The sequence below is a fragment of the Phaethon aethereus genome (genome assembly GCF_964289735.1).
Source record: "Phaethon aethereus genome assembly, chromosome: 12".
Taxonomy (NCBI): Eukaryota; Metazoa; Chordata; class Aves; order Phaethontiformes; family Phaethontidae; genus Phaethon; species Phaethon aethereus.
The window spans coordinates 14,671,226-14,688,267 of NC_138588.1; the positions used below are offsets into that span (position 1 = coordinate 14,671,226).

General features: G+C 36.0%; 1 protein-coding gene across 1 annotated transcript in view; it reads left to right on the forward strand.

Moving 5' to 3' along the window:
- Positions 1–16,597, forward strand: part of UNC13C (unc-13 homolog C) — a gene marked incomplete at both ends in the record, with an annotated part of 169,106 nt that extends 152,509 nt beyond the window's left edge. The window contains 4 exons of the mRNA XM_082005380.1: positions 649–796; positions 14,372–14,464; positions 15,203–15,362; positions 16,312–16,597. Of these exons, the coding sequence (XP_081861506.1) occupies positions 649–796; positions 14,372–14,464; positions 15,203–15,362; positions 16,312–16,597 (687 nt within the window). The remainder of the gene's footprint in view (positions 1–648; positions 797–14,371; positions 14,465–15,202; positions 15,363–16,311) is intronic.
- Between the last annotated feature and the right edge of the window lie 445 nt (positions 16,598–17,042).

Here is a 17,042-nt window from a genome sequence, read left to right on the forward strand (position 1 = left end):
ATGACATTTCCTCCACATCTTCAAGGCAGTACCTCAAGTACCAACCGCTGAGCTCCTTTTCTCTTTCTTCCTTTCACAGTCTAGGAAACCCTAATATGGTCACTCAAGGATGACACACACATTTTCAAAATTGGAATCAAGAAGATAATCACTGTGGAAACTTCCATGGAATTTCTAATAATCTCCAACAGCATAATCATCATTTCATGCACAATTGCAATGCAATGCTAATCCAAAACTTTAAGTAAATTTCCCCTTCCTTCAGAAAGGATATATTTTTCACTTGTGCCGTAAAACATGCCTTGATCGTAGAGATTTTTTTTTTTTTTTAGATAAAGAATTAAAACCAATTCTACTCTCCACAACCTAAAAGAACCCTACAAATACAGATATATATCCAATTTTGACAAATGAATACTTGAGTTCATGAAGACCAAAATCAAATTTTGTATTCTCTTTTCTCCCACAAGACCTAAATTTTTACCTTTGGAAAGAAGCTCCATAGCAGAGATGACGACAGTTATATCAACCGCTATAATCATAAATCTGTGTTTGTGTAAGAATTTTACTTAAAATTGCATGTCTGTAACTGAGGCCGCTCTCAGATAATTTGCCTCTCTGAGCGACCCTATTTCTTTTTCCTTTTAGCAATACTTCCATGCTGGAGGAAGTGGGCTGAAAAAGAATTTCCTGGAAAAGAGCCCAGACCTACAGTCCCTGAGATATGCTCTTAGCCTTTACACACAAACTACTGATGCCTTGATAAAGAAGTTTATAGACACTCAGACGTCTCAAAGTAAGTGGTCTATAAGAGAGAGATAAGTATGTCAAATTATATTTTACATATTTTGAATTATTAGCTGCCAATCACGGTGGTATTTTAGAGTTTATCGTCACAAATTTGCCTATGTGATGTTATCCCGTATCAACTACTGTTGTCAATCAGTGGAGCTTATCTGAGGGCAGTGTAATTATCAGCTTGTCACTTTCCGTGGAACACTGAATATCAGGGTTATTTATAGGGGCACTCCACACACAAGCAGGGTTGTAGAGACCATACCAGAGCACACAGTATAATCGCAGAAACGGAGTAACTTCATAGTATACATTGGCAGCTCTAGATACTTTCAGAGCTGGAGAATATTAATTACTAATCACAAATAACTGCAAAAAGCATGACATATCCCTTAAGGTATCCTTTTGGGATTAAGAACAATGAATTCTGAGCAACCTATCCTTAACTGATTCCACATTACAGAAAGCGCACGTCTCCTCCTAGCAGGTCAGCTGTGGAATGAAAAGGAATACAAGGTTTCTGTAGGCTAAAATACAGCATTATTTTCCCTGTCTAGATTTTTTCCTTTGTGCATTTCAGAATTCAGATTCAAAACCATCCTGCTGAACATGTAAAATCATTTTTATGCCTGCTTATCAAAAATCAAAATTTTGATACTTTCCCAAAAGCAAACCAAGGCAAAGAACATGCAAGAATATGATATTAAGTGTACTTTGAATCTGGACAGCAGCAACACTGAAGACACTTTTTCCTGCTCTAGAATTTTGGTGTAGTGCACCAAAAAAACTAACACACAAAGGCTTCTTAATTTAAAACATATATATACCCCATTCATTAATGGTTTATTTCAGAAGAGGACTTTCTGTGGTTTCAGCAAGAGGGCAAGAGTTCATGGCTATACTTTTAGGCAAAGATTCCTTCTATTTTCAGAAAGAAGCCTTTTCTTAACCATAGGTCAGTTTTCATACTTCTACAGTACGTACAGGAACTGCTTTTATATAGCTAATGTGCATTACAGTTGAAGCTGATCTGCTTCTTCATTCTAGAAACTGCAAATTTCTGCATAATAGTAATCTTTACTAGATTTCTTTTGAAGGTGATGGGCATTTTTACAAATGCCCTGTCTGCCATTTAACATCTTTGGGAAGGAGTACAATTCACTGATCTATAAAGAATTACCCTGCTCCCACTCATGAGAAGCATAAAGGTTTTAATTGGATAGTTAGGCTGAAAATCAAGTGCTTTTACCACTGAAGTACAGTATGTTACAGTATAAAAAGCATGAAACATTAGTATTGCAGCTTGCCCCAAGATTAATTCCAAGGAATGATTTCCTAGGCAGTTTCCATATTAGACTGAGGATCTCTGTTAATAATTCATACATTACAAGTGAGAAAGTTGCTATAAAACTCTAATATGGAAGGAATAGATCCTCTTCCCCCCCCCCAAAAAAAATTAATTAATATGGATTTAGGCAGAAAATTATTACATTACTAGTATACTTTGCTTTTCCTTATGCATACTTTCATTGTAACTTCAGGAGAAAAAAATCATTCAGGTTGTAGCCAATAAGTAGAGATCTTTTATAAATCCTGAACCACAAACTTGAGTTTTCTGATTTTCATCACAATTTCAGCCTGAGGCCTGTGTTCATTTCTGTGCATGCCTTAATATACCTATATTTGTACACCAGTATTATCAGAAGCGTAGCCACTGGGAATGAAAGTTAAGGAAAAGTGACTCATAGCTTTTCATCACCCTGTAACGTCTCATTTAAAAGAATTAAAAAACTCATTTATTATGACCTCCAGCCTTGCAACCGTAGCTGTATCATTATCGTTCAGTTAAAATGACCCTGTCTGCAAATCAGAAACTTTCTCTGAAGTATAATTAGATTTATATCTGTCCTCATATTTGTACAGGTAACCAAACCATAATCAATAGACAGATGAATGTAATTAATCTCAAAGCAATGGAAAAAAGAATACTTTCAATCTAAAGAAAATAGCATATTGAATAATAACTATGACTGTAGATGGAAGCGGCTGCTAATCAGGCTTACTTTTAACTGCAGGTGAAGATACTTTTTCATTTCCCATGATTAAACTGCAGTGTTTCTATGAAACTGAAGGGCAAAAATGTGTTTGATTGGTGTGAGGACTAATGAAATTAACTGCCATAATCTCACTCTGATTATTTTTCCTTTTCAAAGCACTGCTACAAACTCTTACTTATTCAAACACTTAACCTGTTTTGAAAACAGTCTTAAATGACAGTGCTGAGCATAAACCAGCAGTAACTTTTTGAATAATTGACAACATTGTGGGTTTTTTTTCTTGTTTGGTTGTCGGTTTTTTTCCCCTGCATATAATGATATGCCATTTAAAAGGAATAAGATGATGGAAGTTGTAAATTCAGTCCTCACTCAGATCTGTAACCACACTATGAAAATGAAAGATGAAAGAAAACTGTTGTACCAACTTTATTTGTTAGACAATACAGACGTCAGATTAGCATGCTTAGCGCCATAGCTTAAGTTGTGTCACATGCTATCACATTAAACATCTGTCTTTCTGCCTGGGACAGGAGGAGAGAGAGGTTTCTGTTCTTCGATTACATCCTTACTGCTATCCCAGATCTACCATGCACTTTCAGCTTGTTTGGAAATTAAATACTGCTGAGACTCTGATCGTTACAGATTTTAATACTGGTATCAATATGCTAGTAAGGGGGAAGATTATCTAAGTTTGTCCTTGGTATAAAAAAGGAATTTTATTTCCAGAAAAATAGGCAAAACCTGCCAGCACTTGATCTATTTTAATCCCAACCCACAAATGCAAAACTTGTAGAGCAGCATTCTCTTTTACAAATAAATTATGGGTATTGTTTGGTAGGAAAACTTTTACAATTTTACATGTAATGATTTATAAACTGCTAAGGAGATTTAGTTCCACTTACCTGAAGTTCACCTTTGATATTAACCAGAAGGTGTCCAGGTAATTCTTTACACCTGTTGTAAGCACATTCTTCTGGATCAGTGTTTTCTTCTTATTCAACCACATACCAGTGTTAGTGCTTCCATGAACCATTTTGTGGAGCTGGTCACTTTTAGAGTCTCCAAAATGGACGCTCATATAGAACCTAAAGGATTTTGAAAAGCCTGAAGGCGGTTTAGTGAAGAGAACTACATTTCGAAGCCTGAGTGACTGGTATCTTACACGCTATATGGTCCTTGATACCTCTGCAAAGAGCATATAAAACACAGCCAAGTGAGAATTCTCGTAGCATCCCTACACCATTACCAAGCAGATCCCCTGAGGTTCAGATCTCCGATTGATTCTGTTTCCTTTGGACTTTTGTTAGCTGTAAATTGTCACTTTTAGCTTGGGCACTACTAATAATATACATTACCTCATACTGTAAAAGGGATTTTTTTTTTTCCTTCCTTTAAATTCAGCTGCAGGATAACATTTTCATGTACAATATGCATTGTTTTCAACATCTTTTGTGACCAAACAATCGTCTGTGCACACTATGCTTGCACCAAGCATGAACGTTGTAAAATAGTAACGCACTGCCAAGCCTGACCTCTAAAACCCAGCTCAGTTGCAGGGACATGTGGGTGTTCAGTGCTGCATGGCTATAACATGCCATGGATGGCAGCCAGCAAGCCAGCACAGAATATCATCAAGGAAAGCTCAAAGGTTTCTGCAAAAGACCCATGTATTTGTATATTGATGTATTTATTTATACAACTTGCCAACCTACATAAACTCTAGACAAAAAGCTCAAATTTCAGTTCAGGCAGAACAAGCTAATTTTAACTAAACTTGAGCTAAATTCAACCACAGTTTTGCAATCAAGGCAAAACTATAAAAATCAAAGGACAAACTCTTACCATATTTCTATATTTCAGAAGAGAAGGAACAGACTCAGAACACTGGAGTAAAACTACATCCATGTCTATTTGCATATTGTACAAACTTTCCTCTACCCTATGGTATATTTGACTTACTGTTACTCAAAGCTCAGACCAGTCCCAGTGATGCTTCTCAAAATTCACTCCTAAAAAAAGAATTTTAAGTCTGGCAGTCACTTTTTTATTGAATGAAGTTATACCTTCACCTTTTAGACTACTTAATTTAAAGGATATCAAATTATAAGGAGATTTACCGTTGCGGTTTAGTTTAGCAACTGCCTTAAATCTTCAGTAATTTCATAAACTATAGCCTGCATTGCAAATGTCTACATTTGGTTAGGATCAACTCTAATACCATTTGGACAAATATGATTTTAGTTTAGCAAACTACATAGAAAGACAGCACCTCAAACATTCCAGTGTCCTGAATTTGCTTTCATTTATTTCTCCAAGGTAAATGCCACTGTTGCATCTAAAAATGGTTACTTACTGGAAATAGTCTTATAAATAGTCTTCTTATAAATTTACAGCAGCTTAGTTCTATAAACCTCATTAGAGAATGCTACTGTTATTGTATACAACGTGGCAATCCATAGTGGCAGGACTGCAATATATTTTTTAGCTTGACTTTTAAAGAGTTGGTATTACTTAAGCAGAAAAATCAATACTCGTCTAGCAACATGGAGCTCATACTACAGTCCCTATTTGTGCATTTAAATGGCTGCAGAAAAGGCTATGCTTTCACGTCACCTGGTATTGGATTTCTTCGTTCTTATGCTGGACAATTGAAAGCTAAAAGGGGAAGAAGCATCCAAAAACAAGAAAAGATACTAGGCAGAATTAAAAATATTTACCTGATGAGAATAAGTAACTATAACAATAACTCGCTACTCGTCCTGTGAAGCCATCAACATGGGGAAGGAAATTACATGATCATAAATGAAGAGAAATCCTTTTCAACTGCCAAGCCAAAATTCGCTTCTGTGTTCCTTTGCAACCTGTAACGATACAAGGCAAAGCAGAACCTCATTATTGTCCATCTTAAAAATATGGAATCAGATTCAAATGCTAAACTGATAGTTAACTTAGAAAACAGCAAACATACTACAGTCTAGGCAAGCAGATAGATGACAACAGACTACAGAAAATAAAAAGTTGTTTAGCAGCTCTTAAAGGTGAAAAAGGAAAGATTTTTTTCTGTTCTTTTGTGTGTCAAAACTGTTGTATTATTAACTGTTATATTTTGAAAGCTCTACCTGTATTCTATCATGAAACTACAGAGCATAACCTATACTTCATACAAAATTTAACTCAAGAAATAATCTCTGCTTCATCCACCGTAGTTTCAAATTGAGGTCACAATCATGTGTTATGCAACCTTATTTCATGAAAAAACCCAACACAGCCCTGCATTATAAGCAGCAGAAATCAGCGTACAGTTACAAGGAAAGTATAGTAAAGAACAACAGAAAACATAACAATGAAGAAGCTCGCAGAATTACAACTATTCTAGCATATGCTAATATCAAAAGAAATGCATTCAGAATAGTGGCAGAAAATAAATATTTTGAAAGTTCACACCTAAAAACCGAGACCATTGATGAGGCATAAGGTTTCTATGGAACATTCACTTAAGCGGCTGTCACAATAGAAAATTTCTTTGGTTACTCCTTAAATGAAATAGTAAAGCACTTAAGTGTATATATTACAACAGTTTCCCTTAAGTCTTCAAGAATATGAACACAAGCTACCGGTATCCCTCAGTTACATGACATCGGTTTCAAAAAATAACTTCTTAACGGTATCAGCAGAGCATTCACTGCATATATAAACCTCTTCACTTGAGAGGCTATACTTGCCTGTATGTTGCCTGGTTAAAATGCTGAACAGTATCTACACACACGTATATGGATGGATGTTGCTAATTGGATACTCGCCTCCCAGATCAAAGCCGGCTCATCCCTGGTTTCTTACCCTACGGACATAGAAGCAGCTACAGGTAACAGAGGGTCACAATGGGGTTGTGCAATTGCCAGCTCTCATCACGTGAAGCACGGCTTGCACTAGGCAGAGATGAAGGGGAAGGCCTTAGCTGGGGATTCCACCCTGACACTCAAACTAGTACTTTCTACTCACACCATAATATTCTGCTTTATATTGCGCTCTCTGAATTCCTCATATCACTCTGTCTGACATGACAGAACTTCAAATAGGAGAGAATGTATTTTCATAGTGTGGCTTTGTCTGAAAGAAGGTATTGAGGTTGACAGAAGGTTCTGCAGCATTGGTAAGCTCTCAGTTGTACAAAGTGATAAATTATTTATGTTTTCTAATCAACTACAAACCTTCTAGATCTTTTCAACCTTTTCATGGCAGCCTGGTGGAAGAATGGCTGCTGAAAGTCAGCCACCAAGCAACTGAACTTGGTGCTCAGAATCCCCCAGAATAAGCAATTATCAACAGTTAGTTTGTACAGCAGCTCCTTAAAGCAAAGCATGTGTTGCAGTTAGCGTGGTTATCATTACTAAAAGCAGGTTTCCCTGCTTGCCTGCCTTTTTTCTAACAAACATACAGAAGGCATCGTTCATCTTACAAGATCCAGGTCTTAATATTTTCATTTAATACAAAGAGTAAGTTAAAGCTGAATTGTTAAAACATGCACTCAAGATTTTCCTCTAAATTATAGAGCCCCAGGATCCTGTGAAAAAAACCCTTGATGAGCGACCCTATCTTTTGTCTTCTAATAAATTAGCAGATGAACCCCAGAAAAATAGATGTATTTTATTGGCATCGTTAATCAGAAGATGGCAACTGTTTGTCTGAATTAAAATGTTGATTTCATAGCTTGTGTAATTCCTGGAGCATTGGGCACAATAAAAGCTTGAATATTTGCTCAACTTTTCCATTCTTATGTCCTATACAGAAAATAAGGTCAAAACATAGGCCCAGTATTTAAAAAAAAAAAAAAAAAAAAATCAGTTATGCTGAAGAAGCTAGCTAGCAAATGGGATAGGACACAGTTACCACAGGTAATGTTACCAGTTATCTGGTTTCATTGCCTGGCACAAAATGCTTAGCGCACTTTTCCAAGTCGGAGGCACTAAAATCATGTCATGGCTGATTATTAGCTTGCGGGTAGTTGTTCTTCTTTTAAACTAGATTTCTAATCCTCAGAGAGGTAAAAAATGTCTTGAAATCCTGAATCCTAAAAGCCAGGGTAAGGAAAGAGAAAAAATGCAAACCTCCATAGATTTAGGAACTTTTAATACAGCTATAAAGATTGTTTCACAGCCTAGCTTATTCTCTTTGACTACTTGCAAAAATGCTGCAAAAGTCACCACTCACCACAACTGTATGAGTGTTTGGATGAAACGAAGAGAAAGGCAAGCTACAAAAGTCCAGGAAGAAGACAGTCTTTAAAAAAGCATCTAGCCACAGAACTATAAAAATGTAAGAACCTAGACATTAGAAGGAGACAGTGTAGCCATATAGAGAGACTTGATCAAGTATAAGGGAAAGGCTGAAAAAACTCAGTAAGAAAGAATCACTTCCATTTGGTATGGAAATTGGGGAAAGCAGAGAGCTCAAGTAGGGCAGAAAAGAACAATATGAATAAACTAAAATTGATTATAGATCCATGCCAACTGGAAGAGGAGAAATACCAACATGGTAATATGAATCTGAGGAATGAGCAAATTATGCAATTCCAAGATGGAAAAAAAAAAACCCACAAAATTTTGTCAAATCTCACCTATTTTTATTATATAAGCACCGACTGGGTCAGTACAAAACACATGAGTATTTAAAGTCAGATGGCTGTTTGGTACAGGTCAAATTCCTTTTCTGTTTACTGAAGCACTTCCTTTGCAAAAAGTAAAATATTTAATTCACGTTTACCTGCTCAACCTAGGGGGTCATTTCAGGCCTTCAATAAATGTAAGGAACCATGAATGTATGGAAAACTGAAATATAATTATGTGAAAGAAAAACAAAACATATATACACACACTATATTTAAGTAAAGGACTTGTGACAATCTATTTTTATATATTCAATAAATTCTGACATTCAGTGCTTTCCTTCCAAAGCAAATATTAAATTATTACATTGTAATAACTGCAGATAGTATGAAAGCCTTTCAAATACAAATAGGAGCTCTGTCTTCAAACGCCTGGGAACAGACACTGATCTACTTTTGGACACTGTGTCAACTGCTTAATAGATTCCAGCTTCCAGAAATTGAATCAATTCTCTCCTCAGAGATACACAACTTCTCACATTAGGAGAGGATATAGTACCTTTCTAAGTTCTGTGGAACCTGAGCTGAAAAAGACCGTGAATTTAGATCCACATCAGGTTTTGGACACCCAGCTGCTGGTCTGGGTGACAAAGTCTCCCATTTTCGACTGAAGTTTGCCTGGAATTCCAAAAAGCTCCAGTTTTGACTGCCTCCTTGTCTCATCTCTCTCTCTCTTATGCATACACTCTGACAACTTAACTGTATACTTAAGGCTCAACAGATCTATAAACTGGACAGCAGGTAGAGGAAAAAACAAACCCATCTAATTAACTGCCAAGATTTCTTTTTTTTCTTTTTTAATAATTTTGAATAAAACACAATTTTCCAAACAAGTCCTATGAACTTTGTGAATGCAATATAAGTTTGGGGAAAGGCTCATAGAGACAACGGAAGGTCTAAAAACATTTGCATCTTGTCCTCATAAATATTTTGGAAAAAAGTGAGTCTTACTTTTACAATATGATTGTATAGTTAGAATTGTCACTGCAAGCACCACTAAACAAGAATGGACACTGTACAGACCACAAACACTGTAACAATTACTGCTTCTGGAGTTCAACAGGTGAAAAAAAGAATAAAAAAACAAAACAAGAAAAAAGAATTAAATCTGTTGTTATTGAAAGCTGTAATTGTTACTGGATGAAATAAGAACATGGCCCTAGCTGAAGAACAATAATAACACTCCATTACTCTTTTGCAGCATAAAAAGAATCCTTGTTTTGCAAGCATGCCCTTAATAGCCCCCTCTCTCTCTGACACACAATTTGCCACTATCTTTTATTCTTTATGTTGTGAGACACAGACCCTCAAATAAAGCCTCCTCAGATTTAAGGATTTTACATGAAGTTACCAGCAGGAAGATATGATGACTATCAAAAGATCCTAAAGCAGTTTCAAAAGCAAGAATTGCTATCATAATATAAAAGATAGTTGATGTTCCATATCATGAAATGATATGTTAACCTAGGACTATACAACCATTTTCAAACTCTACTACAGGCACAGAGCTCATGAATGAGAGGGCTTGCGTGGCTAAGTGCAGGGACAGATTTTTCTCTTAGATTTCAGTACTATGTATTTCTGCCTGACGTTTTTACATCATCAAATTACTGGTTTTTCACTGCTCAGTTTTTAAGGTTGCTGTGTTTCACCTTCGTACAGCTACCAAATTTTGCCATACTGAGCTGTAAATAGAAGAGATTGCAAGACTGATGATAACGTTTGTCTAAATGTAATACCAGATAAAAAACTAACTTTGTTAACAGATCAGGCAGTACCTTGTCAGTCACAGCAATTTTATCTTCCATAAGTACTTCTGTATGAGAATTTACATCATTACGTAAACTTTCCTATGTTTATATTAGAATACAGAAATAGTGCAAACTTTGGGCACAGCTACAGTGCTGGTTTTAGTAATTATGTACACAAACTCTCCTATCTTAAATACTCACAGCAGCGTAACTGTGGGAGTTGGAGAGTCAGAGCCAACACCTATGAACAGTTCAACAATTAGCTCAGCTTCTCAAATGTGTTTTGCCACTCCTATTGAGGCCCGTTGCTGCATACCAACGCTCCTAGTAGTCCCCAAAACAAATACTCTTAATATTTTCCTTCCCCCCCACAAAATTATGGAAGCATCCCAGTTTCCATGCCCCAACTTCCAGAACAGCTGAAAATGCTCCCACTATTTCAAGGTCTTAAATTCTGTTCTTAAATTTTATGCTAGCTCATTTTCTGTGAATCGCATTTATTTCTGCTGGGCTCTTTCTTCCTGCAAACTTAGAAGTTAGTTTCCAAAGTCCTCATGATAGCAAAGCTTTTTGAAACTTTTTACTGCTAAAGGATTCAAGCAGGACAAAGAACCCCTTTCACAGAAATGTACTTTTGTGCACAATCACAGACTGATTCAGTAGGAGTCTCTTGCATTTAGCATTAATATTATTCTAGAGAATACAGGGAGTTTCTGTTTTATTTTCACAAAATATACACGGCTCATTTTTCCACTTGTATTTTCTGCTATTTTCTTTACCAGAGCCCAGAAGTTCACACTTGTCCAAACATACCTACTAAGGAATAGAAGACAGAAGACTTGGTTTCTGAGTGCATATGTAGCCAATATGACCATCATGACTAGCATTTGACTAGGTCCTTGATCCAAAAAGGTTCTCTTCTGTCAAGACCATGAGGGCTGTAACAACTAATCACATTGATGACTTTCTAGGTGCTAAATAAGGAAGGAATCAAAGCCTGACTCTTTTGGACTTTTTATCCACTGAGGAGCAAGCATCTTTGGCCAGAGGAAATTATTTCTTTTCCTTTACAGTTTGATTGCTGCAATGGAATGACTGCAGTTTAAATGCAGGTTATCACTTTAAAACCCGCCTGTGAGAGGATGCTGTATTTTGATTCATATAAATAACCTAACAAATAAAATCTAAAGCGGAATTTAGAGTGGAAGCAGTAATACTAAAGCAACCATAAGGTTTTCAAACATAAAGCAGAATTATTTGTAAGTTTGTTAAGCTCCTAATGAGTTATATTACAGTATTAAAAGGAGAAAAGTGCAATCATCCTCTGCAGTGCAGGGCTAGATATTTGTGTCAGTTACACTGACTTGCTAAGTGTGGCAGGATAAACAGACTCTTCTGTAGTGCAATCAGAATCACTAATTCCTGCTGTGACTTTACAAAAACTGATAGCAAGAAAGAAAACCAAAACAGCAGAAACATATCAGACTTTAAAATGAAGTGCCATAGTTCTTGAACATCAACAAAAACTGCTATAAGCAAATACTGAATGTCCTAGAATTGTACCTCTACTTTGTTCAGCAGGTCAGAGAGAGGGAGGGAGGCAGGCAGGCAGGGAGAAAGGAAATGCAAGATGGATGGGGTGGTAACTAAAAGAAATCAAGTCTATATTCTAGATTCCACTAGGAATTGCCTCCACGGGCTGAGGTGTTCTGCTGCAGGAAGTTTCCTCAGCAATAGTGAAATATAGGGTCATTTTAATGTCAGCTGTTTTCAGTACAAAATTGTGTGATGTTTTACATAGATTTCTTTATAACCGTTATCAAACGGTACGATACATACAGGACTAATCCCACTAGATATTTGCAGTACTGCTTAGAGCACCGTTATGAATGGCAGACTACTAGGAAAATGAAAAAGTTCAGTGAGGAGACCTTCACAAGGGTATACTTGGCATAGTTAATAAAAAAGTTAGAGAAACAGAACAAGACTTATCTTGTAGATTCATAGATTTTTGTCTTGGTAAGATCTAATGTTTCACTGTTACAGGTTAACACAGCACACTCCATTATTGCCATCACCACAGGCTGCTGCATAAGCTATCTAATGAAAATGCTAGTTTTCTTTTAAAACATTCCTGATTTCTCCTAAGGGGTTTTTGGTTTGGATTTTTCTTAAGCTACAGTCTAAAATAAGTAATTCACACTGGCTGATATTTTCAGTGATATTCAGGATCAGCCTGACTCACCTTCCAGTGCAGTCAGTGGTAAATTATTATTAATTTTGATTGGGAGAGCGGTTGAGAACTTCTCGTACTTTCTCTCAGTACGTTCAGTTTATCCTGTCTTGAATATGACCCTCTGATTTAGCTGTTGCAAATTCCTGGTTCTCTTCTCCTGTCCAGTTTGGCAATGAAAACTTTTTAATCAGAACAAAAGATAAATGACTTAGAGTTACAGTATGTTCAACTCAAACTTCATAGCTGAAGATGGCTATATGTGGAATCAAAAGCATCGTTCATAAAAAGGTCCACCAGCACAAAAAGAACCTGTTGAATTCCATGCAGTATGTAACAATTTGAAAAGGTGGAATTTCACAATATGAAAGAACAAAACAGACTAAATCTCTAGCCAATGAGAATAACCTATATACAAATATATATTATATATAGTATTGGAGTACTAGCCTGGATAAGCTGCCTTCTGAATTTTAGGTGTTTAAAAAAAAGTTAAGTAATCCACATAAATGTAAAGGAAGGTATTTTCACCCAAGTCAGAACTCTAAGTTAAATGTAACTCCTTTAAAAACACCACATTTTGTATAATGAAAATGAGGCCTTTTTTGAAATCTTGTTTTTTTCTGGACAGACTAATTTTGCATAGCACTTTGCACTCCAAACAATGTTTTTTTTAATTCATAAATAAATTTTATTTCAAGCAGCAGAAACTCAGTGTCAATATTATGCTACTCACTGAAAAATGGTCTCAAGATACTGTTTGCAAGAGAAAAGGATATCAGCTTTCACTTTATAGTCGTGACCAAATGAGAATTTCCTTTCTCTTCTTAAATAAAAGCTGATTTTACTGTACAGTCAGGTAATACGTTGTTTTACTCTTCTAAATAAAGCTATTCTAATGATTTTTACTGAGCTTTTACATTCCATTTCATTCTTATCTTTTTATACAAGTTCTTAAAAAAAAAAAGATGTATTATTTATTGTGAACAAGATTTAGATGATTCTGCTTCTCCTCACATACAGATGGATGGGGAACCAGTGGGATTTCCTACAGAAAATTCTATTTATACAGAAATTCCTGTATAAATAGAAAGAAGATAGAATCTTTCCTCTACTAACCCACAGAAATAGTAGCCAGTTAAAAAGGGGTAGTAATTTGCTTTAGTATATGGTTCACAGACTGGGGAGCAAGTGCACAGCTCACAGGGTTCAACATTCACAGTAATCCAATTCAAGAACTAGTAAACATCCAGTTTTGTTTATATTGTACTGTTTTAATCTGATCTATTAAAGGACGTTTCAATACATACCGAGGGCCCTTTTAAGGAATCATTATGTGCAAATTGACTTAGAACCTGTGCTGGTGCTCAAAAGTTAAACCTCAAAATTAAGTTCCTGACTCCTCTGCCATCCCTACAACCCTCCCTTTCTTCAAGCCCCTCTGTCCGTGCTACAGCAGAACTTCAGCAGTTTGCTTAGGCACGATTCATCAATAGGATTCATCAATAACAGTACAGAAATAACTTTCCAAATGTGTATTTGCAGTAAGATTTTTGGGGTGCACATGCAAATAACGTTTGACAAAACCACCAACTTTTGCGTTTCAAGATGCAAACACACCTAATGACAACCATAGTGGTTGGTTCCAGGTGAAAGGGATTTTATTTTACTGAGGCACTTTACACAGACATTTGCAATTGCTAGGTACTTTTGTGGCACAATTACTAATGAATCTGTAATGGATTCCTACTTCAATGTGAAATGTCAGAAATTTCTATGTGTTTCTGACAGAAAATACCACTCATCTTTCACTGTCTATTTCTCTCGATGTATTGAGAAGACAAATTTGCTAACCTACTGATTACTATTTCAGGTCAAAGCACTAATAATTCAGTGGGTGACATATCTATACAGGTGGATGTGTCTACACATCCTGGAACCGGTGAGCATAAAGTCACTGTAAAAGGTAAGTTTCAAATAGCTAATTTTAAAAAGAAAGCAACAACAAAATCCAACACGCCCAAGTACTAAATCCTAAGTAAAACGTACCAATAATGAAAGAACAAGTATTAAGTATTTCAGTACTTGTAAAGCTATGAGTATGCTTCAGGTGATTGGGATTGTACTTCTTCCTTGCTCAACATCAGCAGAAGTTAAGATTATGCAGGTAAGTACCATCTATGCTTCTCTGTGTAGACAGATAAAATTTATTATACAAAGTTATAGAGTTATAAATTCAAATGTAAGTGCCAAATTACACCTCTGAATTGGTTGCATATCATTTCATTTTCCAAAAGCTGTAGCAAAGCCGGGTGGTAAATGACCGCACCAAGACTTTAAAAGTCCCATTTTTAACAAGACGCCTTTGTTCTGCACAGTCTGAATTCCAGAGGAAACCCAGTATCATTTAGATTAGTGTAAGCTGATTTTTTTAATTACAATGAAGATATCAGACAAAACAGCTGTTAATGTAAAGCATTTGCAAAAATGTATGTTTATATTTACTACTGTTGTAACTGAAAGTAGTCAGATACCTTACTTGGCAGAGAACAGGCAAAGCTCCTCCTAGGCTTGCCAGGTATTGGTATCCTATAGGAAAGTTCTCAGGTCGCCTTTCATTGGCTATACAAAGTCATACTGGCTAATTAATTGGAGCTCTTCCAATGGAATTTTATTTAACTTCATTTCTCTTATTTCTTTATAGTTGTAGCAATTAATAACCTAAACTGGCAAACAACAGCTATGTTCCGGCCATTTGTGGAAGTTTGCTTATTAGGTCCTAACCTAAGTGACAAGAAAAGAAAACACGGAACGAAGACAAAGAGCAACACCTGGTCACCGAAATACAACGAAACTTTCCAATTGTAAGTCTTTTTTGTCTGTTATGCAAATGTTGTTAGAATTTCTTGCAGTTGAACCGGTAAGAACGTTAAAAAAACATCCTAAGGCCACTAAACACCTCAGAGACCATAGATACAGATGCCACTTCAAAAGTATTTAGTAATTTGTATCTTTGTTTTATATGAAGATGAATGACAACCACTAAGCTTTTAGTCTTACAAAAGCTGGTTAAAATGTACAATTCATTTCTCTACACAGGAAAAACTGTTTATATACCTAGGAATCTATTTGCCTAAGTAGTTATCTGGACTAAAGCATTAATTATTATGATATCTGGGCCTTTATGACTGTTGAGATATCTAAATACATGAAGGGTTGTGCATGTGTCAATCTCTATTATTTAATCCTTAAAGCAATAAGAAACGGTCACCTAATCTGGGGGCTTAAGTTTAGTACTTCTCACAGCACCTCTCACCCGTTTACTCCTCCTCCCGTTTCATAACTGAGACCACCAATTCATTTTCCTCCCCTTACCCCCGACCCTGACTAGGACAGAGTTCATTCTCTCAGTGTCTGACCACAAAGCTCCTTTTGAGGCTTGCTGACACGGATTTTTCTTTATTTTTTGCAGTTGATTTAAAGGGGTGGTTATGACAGTTGTGGAACTAGTGGAACATTTTAGGTACTTTCTAGGGAAAGGTAACAGTATTTATTTCAGATATTGAGAGAAGGATGAACTCTGTTTCTATTCAGGTCAATGAGAACAGAGGCTACATCATCAGTAGCATCTGAAATGTTAAGTGCGTAGAAGGTTTAAAACTAAATGGTATTCTGTTGCAACAAAATGGAACTACAAAAATTAAACTACTACTATCACTTTAATTTTTTACAAGATTTCTAGAGTACATTCATTCCTTGGGGGAATTAAAGTGAACTCCTTGTTCTAAATTCGCATTTTTTTAATCCATGCAGCATTTTGAGTAATGAAGATAGGCCAGGAGCCTACGAACTTCATCTCTCAGTGAAAGATTACTGCTTTGCTAGGGAAGATCGCATTATAGGAATGACAGTTATTCAGCTGCAAAACATAGCAGAGAAAGGTAGCTGTGCGTCTTGGTATCCCTTGTTGAGAAACATCTCTGTAGATGAAACTGGGTTAACAATTTTGAGAATACTTTCTCAGAGGACCAATGATGAAGTTGCTAAAGAATTCGTAAGACTTAAATCAGAAACAAGATCTGCTGAAGAAATGGCCTAAAATACCCAAGTAATGCAATCTTGTCACCGCCAAGAACATAGATACAATGCTGTTGTCCGAATAGTGCATGCATGTGCAAATCTGTGGGAATGTTTAACTAACTAACCATGTTTTCAGTGTTTGCCAGTACTTATGTACTACATTTGCAAGGTATGTCAAGGAGCTGTATATCTTTTATACATATTTTGGTCTTTGGTAAAGTACTTGTTCTAATGAAGTGCCAAAACTAAGATTAAATGTTTCTTCATATCTTTTTAAATGTTGGTTTCACCTCATCACAATTCCCTTAGTTTTTTAACATTTATTACTAACTAATTAGCTTTTTTAATTGATTAATAGGCTGTCTCTGTTAAATTACTGTGTTGCTTATTCTAAGTTAAGTTACCTCCCTTACTATTATTTTTAAAGAGTTGTACCTAGTTTTCTTCAAACTATCATTTTATGC